The following is a 15,989-nucleotide window of genomic DNA, read 5'->3' as shown; positions in this document are numbered from 1 at the left end:
CCGGGCAGTGGTGGCGCATACCTTTAATCCCAGCACTTGGGAGGCAGGGGCAAGCGGATTTCTGAGTTCAAGGCCAGCCTGGTATACAGAGTGAGTTCTAGGACAGCCAGGGCTCCACAGAGAAACTCTGTATCAAAAACAAACAAACAAACAAACAAAAAACAAAACAAAAAAATTAAAGAAAAAGAGTTTATGAATTTGAGTGAGTACAAAGCAGAAAGGGGGACGGGGCAGTACATGAAGGGGGCTGGAAGGCGGAAAGGGAATGGAGGAAATGACATAATTATATAATAATCTCAAAAATAAGAAATTACAGCCAGGTGGTAGCGGAGCATGCCTTTAATTCCAGGACTTGGGAGGCAGAGGCAGGTGGATCTCTGTGAGTTTGAGGTCAGTCAGGGCTACATAATGAGACCTCGTCCCAAAAAACAAACACGAAAGAATACAAGATCCTTGTCTGCATAACGAGCTCGAAGGCAGCCTACACAAAGCCCAGAGTGGGGCTGCACGTCTTTTTGATCGAGGTGGGGGCAGGCAGATCCTTGTGAGCTCCAGGTCACCCTGGTCTGTACAATAAGACTCTGTCTGGAAGAGAGAAAGAAAGAAAGAAAGAAAGAAAGAGAGAGAGAGAGAGAGAGAGAGAGAGAGAGAGAGAGAGATCTGCATGCACTGATGGTCCTTCAACAGTTTGTGGTTGTTCTTCTGTCTGTACTAGGATGTAATAGAAAAGCTTCCTGAGCGTTCCCCTGCCTCTGTGGCGGCCAAACTGAATTGGGGTATACATCTATGTGGCAGGGAAGTTCCCACACTTGAGTTGAGAAGCTCTTCATGCGATCTTATTTTCCACACTTTTCGCCATAACTGGCTGCTGCCTACAGTCCATGCAACACCAGGACTTAAGACAAATAGGACTGACACCTTATTTTGATCATGATTTACGTGGAGTGGAGGCACTGTTTTTTTTTTTTTTTTTTGGTTTTTCAAGACAGGGTTTCTCTGTGTAGCCCTGGCTGTCCTGGATCTCACTCTGTAGACCAGGCTAGCCTCAAACTCAGAAATCCACCTGCCTCTGCCTCCCAAGTGCTGGGATTAAAGGTGTATGTCACCACTGCCCGGCAGCTACTCCATTTTCTTAAAACCCTAGTTATTTTGATACTTTGAACCTAAAAAAAATCAAGAAGAAGCAGTGGGGTAGAAGGGAGAACACTTGTAACTCTAGTTATTCAGTAGCCTGAGACAGGAGGATTGCAAGTTCAAGGCCTATCAGGCAACTTACTCCAAGTCTCAACTTTTAAATGAAGGCAGGACAGCTCAGTGGTAGAGTGCTCACCAAGCATTTGTGAGGCCCAGGGTTCAATTCTTAGTATCACAGAGAGAAAGAGAGGTGGGGGGATCGAGAAGGAGAAGGAGGAGGAGAAGAAAGAAGAAGAGGAGGAAAACGAAGAAGGAAGGAAGGAACAACAGTAATTAAGTGAGGAGAGAGATAGTCTATATTTGCTAAAGAAAAAGACACTGCCCCGTCTTGCACTACCAGCAGGGGCGCTCATGTACCCCTTTGGTCTCCAGTCTAAATGCATTTTTCTATCAACCACTTGAGTGATAAGCAGTAAGTCTGTGAACCTTGGAGATCCAAGAAGTGGCCAGCAGCCACATTAGTAGAGGTGGCATCTAATGGATCCCAGTTACATTCCCCATGTGGTGTTCCCCAGAGATCCACATTAGATGGAAAGCACACTCGGAAGAAAGTGAAATGCAATGAAGTACTTTCTCCATCTCAAGAACCCAGCAGGCAGGGCAGGCAGGGCAGGCAGGGCAGGCAGGGCAGGCAGGACAGGCAGGGCAGGCAGGGCAGGCAGGGCAGGCAGGGCAGGCAGGGCAGGCAGGGCAGGCAGGGCAGGAACTGGACTCACCTCCAGGGAATCCTTGACTGAAGACTTTGAGTGCCCTGGCCAGGGGATGCTATTAAACACCAGCAATCTAACCAAAATTTCAACAGTACCAAGACTCTACCCTGACCCAGCCATCTGAGCAAAGACTGACATTCCCTCTGGAACCTTCAATGCAGACTTCTGTAGGTATCACTGACATGAGAAGCCTCAGGAAAGCTTCTAGAGGCATGAAATAGTCCCACCAGAAGTAAGAACACAGAATGATCCAGTTTCAGGAGGAATACTTTTCCTAAATCCACACAATTGATTACAATAAGATACCAGAAAAAAAAGAGGGGTGGAACATTGACCAGTGTTTAAGAGCATTTGCTGCTCTTGCAGAGGACCCAGGATGGTTCACAACTGTCTATAACTCTAGTTCCAGGGGATCCAAAACCCTCTCCTCACCTTTGCCTGCATCAAACACACACATGTAGTTCACAGACATACAGGCAAAACACACATACACATAAAATAAAACAAATAATTCTAAAAATATCTTCTAAAGATTAAAAAAATATACCAGGAAAAAAGAAACATCCTATTTGGATTTGGACTCTGAATCAACCACGGGAAGAAGGTGGGGCTCCCAGAAGAGAAGACTGCTGACAAGCCAGAGAAAGGACCAGATGTGAGCTTCCGCGGAGTACACAGACCAAGTGACTTCTGTTCACAGTGCTCCTTCTGCCTGTGTCTCTGCCACCATGCCGTGTGGTGTGTCCTTCCTCAGCTTAGCACCTGCTACTGCTTCCTGTTGTCCCGTTCCCTCACCTGAGAGCTCTTCCTCAGCCCCACCCCATTCACTTAAGGTTACCTCTCCTTTGGACTTTTAGCTCGTGACCTTCACAGTTGAGAACAGTTAAAGCTGCTTTCTCTGCAGGCTCTTCTAGAATAACCTGTCTGAATAAGCCTTTGCTGTGTGTCTGCCTTCTCTGTAGATATCTGCAAATGCTAAGTCTCATGGGAAGGGAAACAAGACCAGAAGTTCACAACAATCTTTGGCTACATATAGATAGAGTTCAGGACCAGCTTGGACCTTTTCCAAAAACCCAGGAGAGGAGAACCAAACAACTTGTTTTATTTTGCTTTTGAGGATCTCACTCTGTTGTTCCAGCTGACCTGAAACTCCCAGAGATCTGCCTGCCCCTGCCTCTCAAATCCTGGGGTTCAAGGTGTGTACCACCATGCTCCCCCTAAACAACAGTTTTTTCAAAGTTCCTATGTACACATTTTATTGTTCTTTTCCAGTTGAAAAGGCAGGCAGCAGCTCTCTCCCATTCTCTATGGACTATACACACCTCTCCAAATACCCAGGCATAATTGGGATACCCTGCTGAAGCATTCAGTGAAGGCTGAGTGTTGGGGTGATTTTGGCCCTCAACTGAGCAGTGGGAAAGTAGCAGAGAAAGCCTGGTGAAGTTTCCACACTGTGTAACTGCATTATGGCTCTATACTCACGACCACTTTGTTGAAGATATAAGTTGGAGTCTGGAAAGCTAGTTCATCATGAGATTCCTGGATTCAGGCTATCACAGATACTTGGGGTTTTTTTGTTTGTTTGTTTGTTTGTTTGTTTGTTTGCTTGCTTGTGGTGTTTTGTTTGTTTGGGGTGTGTGTGTGTGTATGTGTTTTGGGAAGGAAGAGACAAGGTCTCACTTTATACTCTGGCTGACCTGGCCTATGAACACCAGGCTGACCTCAAAACTCACAGAGCTCCATCTGCCTCTGCCTCTCAAGTGCCAAGATTAAAGACAAGTGCCACCACACTGGACCCAAATATTTGTTTTTAACCTGTAGCCAAGCTCTCATTTGCTGCCCACACAACCAGCACTAAAATGCTGAGATTTAGGACTGCTTATGTCAGTAAGAAAGAAAAAAAATAGCAGGCCAAAGAGCCTGTCACTTGCTATGAGAAAGACGGCTGTGGTGGAGCCCAGCCCGTCCGATGGGCACCTCCCTCTTTCCTTCCTAGGATGCAGGTCTCCTAACTAATATCTCATTTTACAATCTGTGGTCTGATTTTCTATACCAGACATACTAGCTGCTTTGCTTCCATCAAAGGTGTGTCCATCCAGCCTGACTCAGTAATGAGGGCAGTAAAAACTAGCAAACACCATAGAACCCAGAGGCTTTTAGGACTGGCAGCATGCAGTGCCCGTGGAGCTCAGGAGGAGAGCATATGGGCAGACTTCATACTTTTCACCACTGTCCGTGGCTGGGCAACCACACACCTCCAACACCCCAGAACAATGGTATTTCCCCTTGGCCTGGAGGAGCTAAGACACCTGGTGAGCACAGGCATCTGTTGCTGGTCTTTGCTACTCTGTAGTTTCTTCTCTTTTCCTCTACCCTTTATCCCCTTGGTTTCAACCCCCCATCACTAGATAGGAGAGAAAGAAGGATAGAGAAGAGATAGAAAGAGCTAAAGATCTCTGAATCTAATTCCTTCTTATTTCTCTTTGAGCACAACTCCAGCAAACTGTAACCAACCTCCGTAAATGACCAACAACTCCCAACCTCACCTAGGGGGCCCTAGCATTTATATACACATTGAAAAATTCCCAGAATTCCAAATCTTACCCAATCCCAGAAACTACATGCAGCTGACAACACCATGCCTCTGCTAGAGCATGAGACAAACCACACTCAGCTGCTGAGAAGCACCCCCAAATCCCCACACCTGGGATTAAAACAAAAACATATTCTCAATATTTTTATGTTTTTTAAAAAGAAGCCAAAATTCCAGAATTCCCACTATTCCACTAGGCCTCAGAAGGAGAGGCAGAAATGAGCTATGTACACAGCTCCTCAAGAATCCTCTTCCTGCTGGGCATGGGGCACACGCCTTTGATCCCAGCAATCAGGAGGCAGAGGCAGGCAGATTTATGTGTTTGAGGTAGCCTAGTCTACAGAACAACCAGGGCTGCATGGAGAAACCGTATCTGAGGGTAAGGGGAATCCCCTCTACCAGTCCTTCCATCCACTAAATTCCCAGGATTCCCGTAACTAGACTGTAGTCTCTAGGGAAGGAGGACATTTCTTGGGGACTTTGAGTCTAAGATGAAAAGACACTGATTTTGTCTTTTCATCCTATCAACACATCCCATCCAGGCTGAAAGCTCTCACCTGCTGTTAGTGTCTCCCACTCTTAATCATAAGCAGACAACACAGTTTGTCTGAGGACGAATTCCTGTGTGAACATCTGAGGAAGAATTCCTGCATGGAAAGCAGACACTAAAACAAAACTACCACCAAAACAGAGGAGGAAATAGAGATTGCGTGTGTGTGTGTGTGTGTGTGTGTGTGTGTGTGTGTACACTTGGGAGTCAGAAAAAAAGAACTTTTAAAATGTTGATAGAATATGACAATAGAAACAAAAACTTAAGCAGAAAAATGGAATACCAAACTTGAGGAATCCTCCTAGAAAACTCAGCAAAAGCCAGATAGATAATTGGAAAGAAAAGAAAGTCTGAGCACCATGAGGTGGGACATCCAAATGGCAGAAGGTCACAGATAGGGGGCACTATCGAAGCTATTTAGGGTGCTTTCCCAGCAGGTAACACTCTGAGAATCTCTAAAGCAAAGCTAACTGCGAAACTCTTTGGAGACAGGACTGCCTCATCTTAAGATCCCAAGGGCCTTTACACAGGAACAAGGTGAGCCTGTAGTCTGAGTCATTTTCCTGTCCTCAGACACACCAAAAGAGGGCATTGGATCCCATTACGGATGGTTGTGAGTCACATTGTGCTGGGAATTGAACTCAGGACCTCTGGAAGAGCAGTCAGTGCTCTTAGCTGCTGAGCCATCTCTCCAGCCCCGAGTCATTTTTTAAATATTTATTTATTTATTTATTTATTTATTTATTTATTTATTGTGTGTGTGTGTCTCCAGCACTATTCCCTGCCTAGTAATTACAAAGGCTTGCTCTCAGAGGCCTACTGCTTAAAGACCAGAGAGTGTGACCTGACTCCAAATCACAGAAGAACCCTGCTCAGCTCCCATACTTCATTTTTCTCCTGAGAAGGGCTTCTCTCTGAATTCCCTCCTAGCTACCCTAAAAACTAAGTCACCTCAGAAGACATGGCTAGGGCTTGGTCACTCCTCGCTGCAGAGAATCACCATACCTGCGAGTTCTTCCTCTTTGGGCTGCTAGCCTGCAGCACAAAGAGCTGCCTCCTGCTGTCACAGGAACTGCTGTATCTGAGCTCAGTGTGAGCTGTCTTTCTGCTCCACTGCTGCAGTCCTCCTGACTTGCCCTTGTCCGTCTGTCTGGCATGAAACACCAGTCTAGTGCTGTCTGTCTGGGAAAGTCACACAGGAAAAGGCTTGATGAGGTGATTCACCCAACAGACAGAATAAACTGAGTCCCCACAGTGGGTAAGAGCCCTAACCAGGGGCTTCTCAGATGCCTCCCAGAGCCTGATCTGTATGATGCCCTGTTAACACAGCACAAACACTGCCTTTCCACATACACCCACACTTCCTCTTCCAAGCAACCAGGAACAATGAAGTCAGCACAGACAGCTCCTAACTCTAACACTGGGAAAGCACCAAGAGGTGAACGCTCCTCAAGGGTCCAGATTACAGAGCCTCCTTGCTGGAGAGAGAAGCCTTGCCCAGGAGCTGAACAACTGCAGCAGGCTCAAGGTCACTGGGAATTAAGGGCAAAGGCTTAGACACCCTGGACAGCTCTGGCTCCCTGCTGCCTCTCAGGCTGTTCCTGCTGGGCCTGTCAGTCAGTGTCAGTGTCTCCCTCACTCATTGTCCCACATTTCCCATCCTCTATCTGACTGACTGTCCCCAACAGCTTAGGTCATCTCATGGCCCCCAGCCTGCACCTCCATCATGACCTCTCCCTGGTCTCTGCTATCCCTGCCCACTGCCTCTTAGCATATTCTCGGAGACGGTGCCTAGGTGCCTAGGTGCCTAGGAAGCTAATGTTCCTCAAAACCTCTGCTCCTCTTGCCCTTGCCTCCTATTGAACAATAGGATCTTAGGACTTGCTGTTCTAAACTAGGACTGGTTTCCAGCCTTCTCTTCTCAGCCCTCACATCTGATGGCCGTGACGTAACCCTTCAACATCCATGAGATGTCTCCTAGCTTACCTCCTTCCCCCATCCACTGTATGTCTTAGACCTAGGTTACCAGTCTCCCCAGTATTGCCACAGCCAGGACACCACCACAGCCCCTAACTCACTGCCTCCCATCCAGCCTCCACAGAGAACCAGAACACTTTCTAAACCATTCTGACCCTGTCTCCTACTGACTTAAAAGTCTGCATGGGGTCTCCAGAGCTTCTGAAAAACAACATAAGGTCCTGGGAGACGACTCAGTGGCAAAGGAGTGTGCTACCGAGCATGACACCCTGGGTCTAATCCCTGGGATCTACATGATGGAGGCAGAAAACCAGCTCTAACAGGTTGTCTTCTACCCTACAGACACACTGTGGACATGCATGCTCCTTTCCATCACAAAAATAGATACAATAGGAAGAACTTTAAGGCAGCACAAGGCTAAGGAGATCCAGCACCCCTCTGGCTTCTGTCTTCCCTTCCCCAGCTAAGCTATACCGGATCCCTCTTTCTTGCCAACCTCAGCACTTCCTCTGCTTGCCTTACTCAGGCCACACTGAGACCACCTTCTGCACAGCTAGCCTTTCCTTTTACAGATCTCCTTGTCCTCACTTGTTTCCTGGGGATCCCAACATTATCCAAAGTCCCAGCCAGGACAGGTCACTGCTGTGGTGCTACATGGACCCCACAAGAACCAGATCGAGCTGGGCCTGGTGGTACGGGCCTATAATCCCAGCACTGTGGAGGCCAAGGCAGGAGGAGCAGGTTTCCGAATCCATCACCTTGCTGCACAGCTTCTAGTACTAACAGACTACAGTCTATACAATGGTTGAAAAAAACCACCATATGGCATTGGGATCCAGATCCCCTGAAGGTCACTGAGTGAACTTAGGTGTCTTCCATAGCCTTTGAGTTTTCTGACATCTCCAAAGGCCACTACAGAAAGACTGACTCCTGGAGACCAATTTGAACCTCTACCTTCATAAACAGGCTCCCTTCCAGCCCTAAATGAGAACAGCTCATGCAGGGTCGTGTAGAGTTCACAGAGGCTTGTTGTAGCAGAACCTATTTCTTGCTCATCTTCGCGAGTTGTCTGGGGAAGCTGTGACTAAGGCAAAGCCTCCTGAAGTAGAGTTTTCTCAAGTCTCTGTGAACTGTTCAAAGCAACTGAGCTTCGATGATGAGGATCTGGTTGGTTGCTGAGAAGCTGATTGACAGTTCGCAGGGGTGTACGACAGGGCAAGGGTGTATGACAGGGCAAGGGTGTACCAGCTATTTTCCCAATGGCCAAGACACCTGCTCTTAACAGCTTCAATTACTCAGAGGAAAGACATTAAAGGATGCTTACAGTAAAGACACATCTTGGAATTAGCATTCTCAGGAGCACTTCATAATGCTTAACCCCTAGCCAAACACCCTTAGGAAGAACTGCATCCCTCTGATCAGCCTCAAAGCTGGCATTCCTGAGACAGTTCTCCTAGGGCAAGCTCAGGACCACAGCACACAATTTAGGGTTGCTGTATTGCCAACTATAAAAGTTGGCCTGACCAATTCACTAAAGAAAGAAAGAAAGAATACTTCATTAGCTGCCAAACACCTGTTAGCCTCAGAGGTGCTGTGTGCCAAAAAAAACAAAAAAGAAGAAAAAAAGAAAACAAAAACAAAACAAACAACAGAGAGAGAAACTTTTTTAATGTACAGCCAACACAATAAGCCCTTGTTGGATACAGGGCAGATGCAAGTCCTCTACAACTGAAAAAGACATAGGGATGCTACTTGGGCCCTAAACCACTGCTTAGGGAAATCTGTCCCAACTTAAATTTTAAATCACATCATTATAGGGTGACAACAGTTCAAAATAGAACTATATCTAGAAATGAACACCAAAACACAACAAAAAACAAAACCAACAACAAAACCCTGAGCATAGTGACACATGCTTTTGATCCTAGTACTTGGGAGGCAGAAGAAGATGGATGTTTGTGAGTTCAAGGCCAGCCTGGTCTACAAATTGAGTCCAGGACAACCAGGGCTGATTACACTGGGAAACCCTGTCTCAAAACAACTGAGAGAAAGAGAGAGAGAAGAAGAAAGGAAAAAAAAAAGAAAGCAAGCAAGAAAGAGAGAAGAGAAATTAAATAAATAGCTGGTATGTGATGGCACAAACTTGTAAACTCGGCAGTAAGGAAGCCAAGGCAGGAGGACTACTGTGAGTTCCAGGCCAGCCTGAACTGTACAGTGAGACACCATCTCAAAGTTAAAACAAGAAAATAATAATAAATAATATAAAATAAACTGGGAAGGAAGACACAATGAGATCACTCAAAATAATTTTTACATTTTTATGTCTAAAAAGACATAAAATCACAATTATTACATCAAGAAAGTTGTTTTTATTAAAAATATTCAAAGGAGGGGAAGGAGATGAGGTAGAAGGTACACTTGAGCCTAAGAATTGAGTTTAGCCTGGAACCAATACAAAGATCCTGTCAAAGGAAGGAAGGAGGGAAGGGAGGGGCAGAGCAGGGGAGAGGGGCTGGGGAGGAAGTGTAGAGCTGCCACCCTCAGACACCTAGAGGAAAGGTGAGGCAGGGCGGCTCTCTGCAGGTTCTGCAGCAGGGAAAGGAGCCACAGAAGGGCTCAGTGGGTAAAGGTGCTTGCCACTAAGCCTGATGACCCTCGGTTGAATTCCAGGACCCACATGGTAGAAGGTGAGAACCAATTTAGGACTCCTACATGTGTGCCATGGTATGTATGCGCAATAGAACTTGCTGCAATCCTCCTGCCTCTGCCTCTCTAGTGCTGAGATAGACAACATGTACTACAACCACTCTGGATGAAAGAAATCAAATTTATATACTTTGTATGTGAGAGAGATATGTGTGTATGTTTGTATGTATACCTGTGCATGAAAATACATGTTTGTTCAAACAAATGGAGGTCAGAAGCCAGCATCATGTGTCTTGTGCTATCACTACCTACCGTAGCTTATGACTAGTTCCCTCTGTGCCTATGGCTCAGATTTGCTGGACTACTTGGCCAGTGTGTTCCAGGGGTCCATCTGTCTCCTCCATCCATGCCCTCCTAGCTAGGGTTACAGATGCATGTGACTACACCTGGCACTTTTACCTGGGGCTGGGGACCTGAACTCAGGTCCTCATGCTTGCACAACAGGGACTTTACCAACTGAGCCATCTCTCCAGCCCCAGAAATCACATTTTAAGAGCTGGGTGTAGTAGTATACACCTTTGATCCCAGCACTTGGGAGGCAGAGGAAGGTGGATCTCTGTTCAAGGCCAGCGTGTTCTATATATTGAGTTTCATGTCAGCCAGGGTGACACAGTGAGATCTTGCCTCAAACAAACAAACAAACAAAAGAAAAAGAGCTATATGCTATATTCCATTGGCATAATATTCTGGAAGAGGCAAAACTACAGGGAATAGAAAAAGTTGGTTGCCAGGAGCTGAGAGCAGGAAGAGACTGTCCATAGGGAACAGCATAAGAAAATCTGGAATCTGTTTTTGATTGTCTGTTTAGATAGGATCTTCCAGAGAGTTTGCATTTGATTCTTAGTATGCACATCCAGTGGCTCACAACCACCTGTAACTCCAGCTCCACAGGATCTGCTACCCCCTTCAAGATTCTGTAGGTACTACACACTCAAAAGACACACAAATAAAAATAAATCTTAGCCAGGTGGTGGTGACAGGTATACCTCTAATCCCAGATCTCGGGAGGCAGAGGCAGGTGGATCTCTGTGAGTTTGAGTTTCAAGACAGTCGTAACTATACAAAGACACTTTGTTTTGAACAAATCATTCATAGATAGATAGATGATAGACAGACAGACACATAGATAGAGTGAATTAAAAAAAAATTAAAAGCCATAGCCCTGGGTCGGCAAGATGGCTTTGTGGATATGGGTAGTATTTGCAGCCAACCTTGAACTGAAGTTGATCCTTGAGACCCTACATGGTAAGAGGAAGGGCTGACTCCTAAAAGCCTTCTTACCTCCACAGGTCTGTGGCACACTCCCAACTCAAACAAATAAATAAGCTTAATCCTAAAAATGAAGCTGTAGTCCTGAAGTGAATAAATAATGACCCTTTCAATTCAGGGAGGTAGTCAGCTACTAAGGCTCTTGCTGAGCAAGCATGAAGACCTGAGTTCATCCCCAGTATAAAGATGGCACAGGGGCACAAGAACCCACAGTCCCAGCTGGCACACGGTCCTAATTCTAGTTACTGAGCCTGTTCCCTTTCTCATTAGTTGTTTGTCCAGCATTAATTGTGTGTCAATGCCTAAATCATGCACTGAGGACAGACCCAAGAACAAGAACCCTACTCTCCCCTTAAGAAACTCATAAACTGCTAGGCTTTAGTGGCGCATGCCTTTAATCTCAGCACTTGGGAGGCAGAGGCAGGCGGATTTCTGAGTTCGAGGCCAGCCTGGTTTACAGAGTGAGTTCCACGACAGCCAGGACTACACAGAGAAACTCTGTCTTGAAAAATCAAAAAAAAAAAAAAAAAAGAAAGAAAGAAAGAAAAAAGAAACTTACAAACTAATTAGCCAAGACCAACACACACAAGTGCAACACACTGAGTGTGTTCTAAAACGTATTGAGAAAGCAACGGAAAGCTTCTGGAGTATTGACTGCCACACAGTAGAATTAGTCCTATTTTGCTGTTGTTTTGGTTTTAGGGGTTTGTTGGCTGGTTCGTTGGTTTTAAGACAGGGTCTCACTAAGTATCCCTGGCTGCCCTGGAACTCTGCCTCCCAAATTCTAGAATTAAAGACATATGTCACCATGCTTACTTGGTACATCAGGCCTATGTTTTATTCAGCTTTCAGCTTTGAAACTCTCATAGTTCCTAGCAAGCTCTAAATAAATGTCTGTAGAATAAGTCAAGTCATCCCATATCCTCTTTCTATACCTACTGCCCATAGGCTGTCCAAAGGTCAACTCAGAAGGGACCAGAAGGCCCCTGGGGCTGGTACTGCACATGTGCAATGCTCTAAATTAGATTGGGCCAGACTGTGGGGGAAGGTAAGGGGTTCAAAACTACACTTATTTTATGTTTATTCATATCCTAGATATTTGCTCATTCAACAAATATGTATCAACTGCCAATGATGAGCTGTTGCAAGTTTGGGGTCCAGAACCCCGTATCAGAGAACTGGTCTATGCATTCAAAAGGACACAGCATTCAGAGGTGGGCCTCCCCCAAAACAAACAAACAAAAACAAGATAATTTTTTACTTATGAAAAAAATCTGGCCGGGCGGTGGTGGCGAACACCTTTAATCCCAGCACTTGGGAGGCAGAGGCAGGCAGATTTCTGAGTTCGAGGCCAGCCTGGTCTACAGAGTGAGTTCCAGGACAGCCAGGGCTATACAGAGAAACCCTGTCTCGAAAAACCAAAAAAAAAAAAGAAAAAAATCTGACAGTGACCGTGCTGGCTAGTTTTAAGTCAACTTCACACAGCTAGAGCCTTCAAAGGAGGGAGCCTCGATTAAGAAAATGCCTCTGTGAAATGGGGCTGTAGACAAGCCTGAAGGGCATGTTCTTAATTACTGACTGAAGTGGGAGAGCCCAACCCATTGTAGGTAAGACCACCCCTGGGCTTTGTAAGAAAGGAGCAGGCCTGCATCAGCTCCTGACTTCAGGTGCCTGCTGTCCTGTCTTCCTTCAGTGATGAGCTGTGATGCGGATAAATCCTTTCCTCCCACAGTTAATTCTGGTCAAGGTGTTTCATTACAGCTACAATAACCTTAATACCATGACTATGGGATGTTAACTTAGACCAAAAGGAAGGTGATATTTAAACTGGTGCATAGTGGTTTTTCACACTAAGCTTTAGCTTTAGATGTAGCTCAGTGGGTAGAGTGCTAACCTAGCATACTAGAGGTCCCAGGTTCAATCCCCAGCACTGCTTAAAATGAGACAGTTGTGGGAGGCTCCAGAGGTAGAAGCTGGAGGATCAGTTTGTGCTCATCAGAAGCCTCTGCCAGCTCTAGGCGCACCTGGACTGTATTAGACTCAGTTCTCAAGACAGCAAAAAAGGAAAAAAAAAAAAAAAGCAACTTCATTTCACTCTTATTTTTTGGAGAAAAAAGTCAAAGCAGAAACCCCACCGAAAACGAGAAGGTAGCATTAAAATAGTATTCAGTGATGTATTTTCCTAAAGCACATGCCTAACTCAATTGTCACAGGAATAGAAACCTGTTCACACATTCACCATTTTTTTTAATTGCGCTTATTTTTGTATGCCACAGTTTCACTTTGCTTCAAAGGAAATTTTGACCATATTGCATACTGATTTTTTTTTTTGATGCTTACTTCTAAAAGAAGCAAAGCAAGAGGTTTTGGTGACACCTACATAATCTTTGCAAAAGGATGCAAAAACCTTACTTCTCAACTGGGTATGGTGGTGCAAGCCTGTAACACCAGCATTTTGGTAGCCTGAGGCAGGAGGATTACCATGAATGCAAAGCCAGCCTGGACTGGGTAGCAAGTACCGGGCTAGCCAAGGCTGTAAAGTGAGACCTTGTCTCAAATAAGCAAAAAAATAAGCTGGAGTTGGTGGCTCACATCTATAATCTTCAGCATTTGTGGAGCTGAGGCAGGGGGATTAAGATAAATTTAATACCAGTCTGGGTTACATAGTGCCTTCTGGGCCAGCAGCCTGGACTATAGAGACTGTCTTGGGTGAGGTTCTATAATAAGTATTTTATCTTTCAAATGCAATATTCAAAAATAATATCTGGAATATGACATTCCATCCCACACCTCTAACCCTTGAAAAGGCGGTAGAGAGAAAACTGAATGTATGCAGAAAGCAAGGATGTTATCTTTATTTAAATTACAAAGAAATGGACACTAGATTTTTAAAAATTAATTAACAGTGATTTCAGCAAATCATTTAACTGCTCCAAAGCCTCAATTGCTTTCCCATGGGTACAAATGAAGATGTTGACAACAGAAAATCCCTACGGATACTTGCAGCCTTAAACACTGACTCTCCTCAGAAAACAGTTCAAGTAACCTTACAGCATGGGTGCTAGCATGGGTATTTTTTTAAAAAAAAATGTCCATTTTGGTTTTGTTTTTATCATAATTTCCTTCTGATGTACTGTATCAGAGCAGATTGTACATGGCAAGATTCCACCAAAAGAATATCCTCCATATACCAGTCAAAAGAATAAGGGGAAGGCAATTACGACGCTCAACAGTTTTGCTGCATTTGATGGGGGCTGGGGGCTGAGAGGAAGCTACCATAGAAGAGGATCACTGAAAAAGGAAACTGTAAATTTCCACCTCTCCTACAGGGAAAAAGCACTTTCATTTTCTCTCACTCTAAATGGAGAGAGCGAAGGCCACATCGGTCCTCACACGGTTTCATTGTAAAGACGTGCCAAAATACTCAAGAGGCACTATTTTTCTACCTAGGTCACCCATCTTTATTTGAGAACGCTGTTTTTTAAATACCTACAACCCGCCCTCCCTCACTTCGACGATAACCATCCATTATAAAAATAGATAAAAAAATAAATTAAAAAATGTCTGCTGCGCCTTTCATGCAAACCCATAAACAGTCCTATCTTCCCCGCAGCGACGCCCAGGGCTAAGTCCCACGAGCAGCGAGAGACCGCAGACTGCGGCGCAGGCTGGGGCCACTCCTCCCGCGGCACTCTGAAACTGCTCCCCTTCTCCCTTGGGATTTCTAAGGGTTCGGACCCGGCTAAGACCCCTCCCTTTAAGTCCAGCCTCGGGAAGGGGAGGCGGAGGGAGCCCTGCGGGAGCAGCGCCTCAGGAAAACCCCGTGTCCCCTCCCCAGCTGGCAGGAGTGGCCCAAGCGGCGCGCGCCCTGCCGCTCCCAGGTGGGTCTCTGAAGCCGGGGACAGCGCCCTGCTCCCGGGAGAGGAAAGCAGGGAGGGAGGAGGACGCAGGCCAGCCTTCGTTCGTCACGATTCACGAGCGAGGGTGGGAAAGAGGGAGGGATTGGAGACAGAAAAAAGGGGGGGGGAGCGGAATTGGGAGCTCTGGAAATGCAGAAGGCAAGGAAGGGAGACGGTAGGAAAGGAATACGTCTGGGGAAGAGTTGGGGTGCAAAAGGGTGATGCTGCAGAGGCGGGTGGCGGGCTGGAGGGGTAAAGGCGCGGGTGGGGGAGGGAGAGATGGGGTCTGGGATGAACAGGGAGAGAGGAGACGGGATGGGATGAAGGAAGAGAGATGGCGTGATGGAGGTGAAGGGATGAAGGTAAAAAAGAAAATGGAATGTTTATGAAGGCGAGGTGTGAGAAGGAGGGATGGGATGAAGAGGAGATGGAGGATTAGAGACTGAGGAGGCGTCTTGGGTGAGGAGGACCGAGGTGAAGAGGGGATCTGGGTGAAGCGTGAGTCAGGGAAGTCTGCTAGCTGCAGGAAGCCAGAGGGGCTTCCCTCCCGGGAGGGCGGCGCCTGAATAACGGGTTTCGCCGGCCCCGGGGCAGCACCCGGACGCCACTTACTCTCTCCGACCACCGCCTTGAGGCCAATGGGGGCCATGGCGTTCTTCGAGTCTCCGGGCTCCGATGCTCCTCCCGCGACACCGTCGCCTCCCCCGGGCCGCGCGCCCGGCTATGTGCAGCCCGCCGCCCCGCAGTCGCGCTCGGGACCGACTGACGCGCCGACTCCGTGCGGGGGCGCGACTCGGGCCAGAACGAGGCTGTGGAGCGGTCCGCGCGCGGGGGAGGGGCGGGGCTGCGGGGGCAGGGCCTCGCGCCAGCCGTCAGCGTCACCCGCGTGCTTCCGCCAATAGAAGTGCTGCCCGGACGTGAGACCCCGCCCTCCGGGATGCGGGCTCCGGGAGCGCCCTCCCCTGCGCCTTACGCGCGCGCCCGGGGCTCAGGGTCCTAAAATCCCCTCATCAGCCCTGCTCTAGCTGTCCAGGCCATGGGAATGTCCCCAAAGCCAGGCTGTGATGCTCTTTCTGCTTTTTTGGCCTTCC

General features: G+C 46.9%; 1 protein-coding gene and 1 non-coding gene across 3 annotated transcripts in view; one reads left to right on the top strand and one right to left on the bottom strand.

Annotated features, from left to right (window-relative positions):
• The window catches only part of Stxbp1 (syntaxin binding protein 1), a 59,978-nt gene extending 44,248 nt beyond the window's left edge, over window positions 1-15,730 (bottom strand). For both annotated transcript variants that reach the window (XM_028757123.1, XM_028757124.1), the window contains exon 1: window positions 15,511-15,730. In XM_028757123.1, coding sequence (XP_028612956.1) covers window positions 15,511-15,547 — 37 coding nt within the window. In that variant the 5' untranslated portion in view covers window positions 15,548-15,730. The remainder of the gene's footprint in view (window positions 1-15,510) is intronic.
• LOC114612226 lies at window positions 661-786 on the top strand. Its single transcript, XR_003709959.1, has one exon. It is a non-coding gene; the product is annotated as a small nucleolar RNA SNORA31 (small nucleolar RNA).
• Window positions 15,731-15,989: the final 259 nt, after the last annotated feature.

The sequence above is a fragment of the Grammomys surdaster genome, unplaced genomic scaffold (assembly GCF_004785775.1).
Source record: "Grammomys surdaster isolate TR1022 unplaced genomic scaffold, NIH_TR_1.0 126133, whole genome shotgun sequence".
NCBI classification, from domain to species: Eukaryota; Metazoa; Chordata; class Mammalia; order Rodentia; family Muridae; genus Grammomys; species Grammomys surdaster.
The sequence above is the reverse complement of the archived record's forward strand: the minus strand, read 5'-3'. Positions and strand labels throughout refer to the sequence as shown.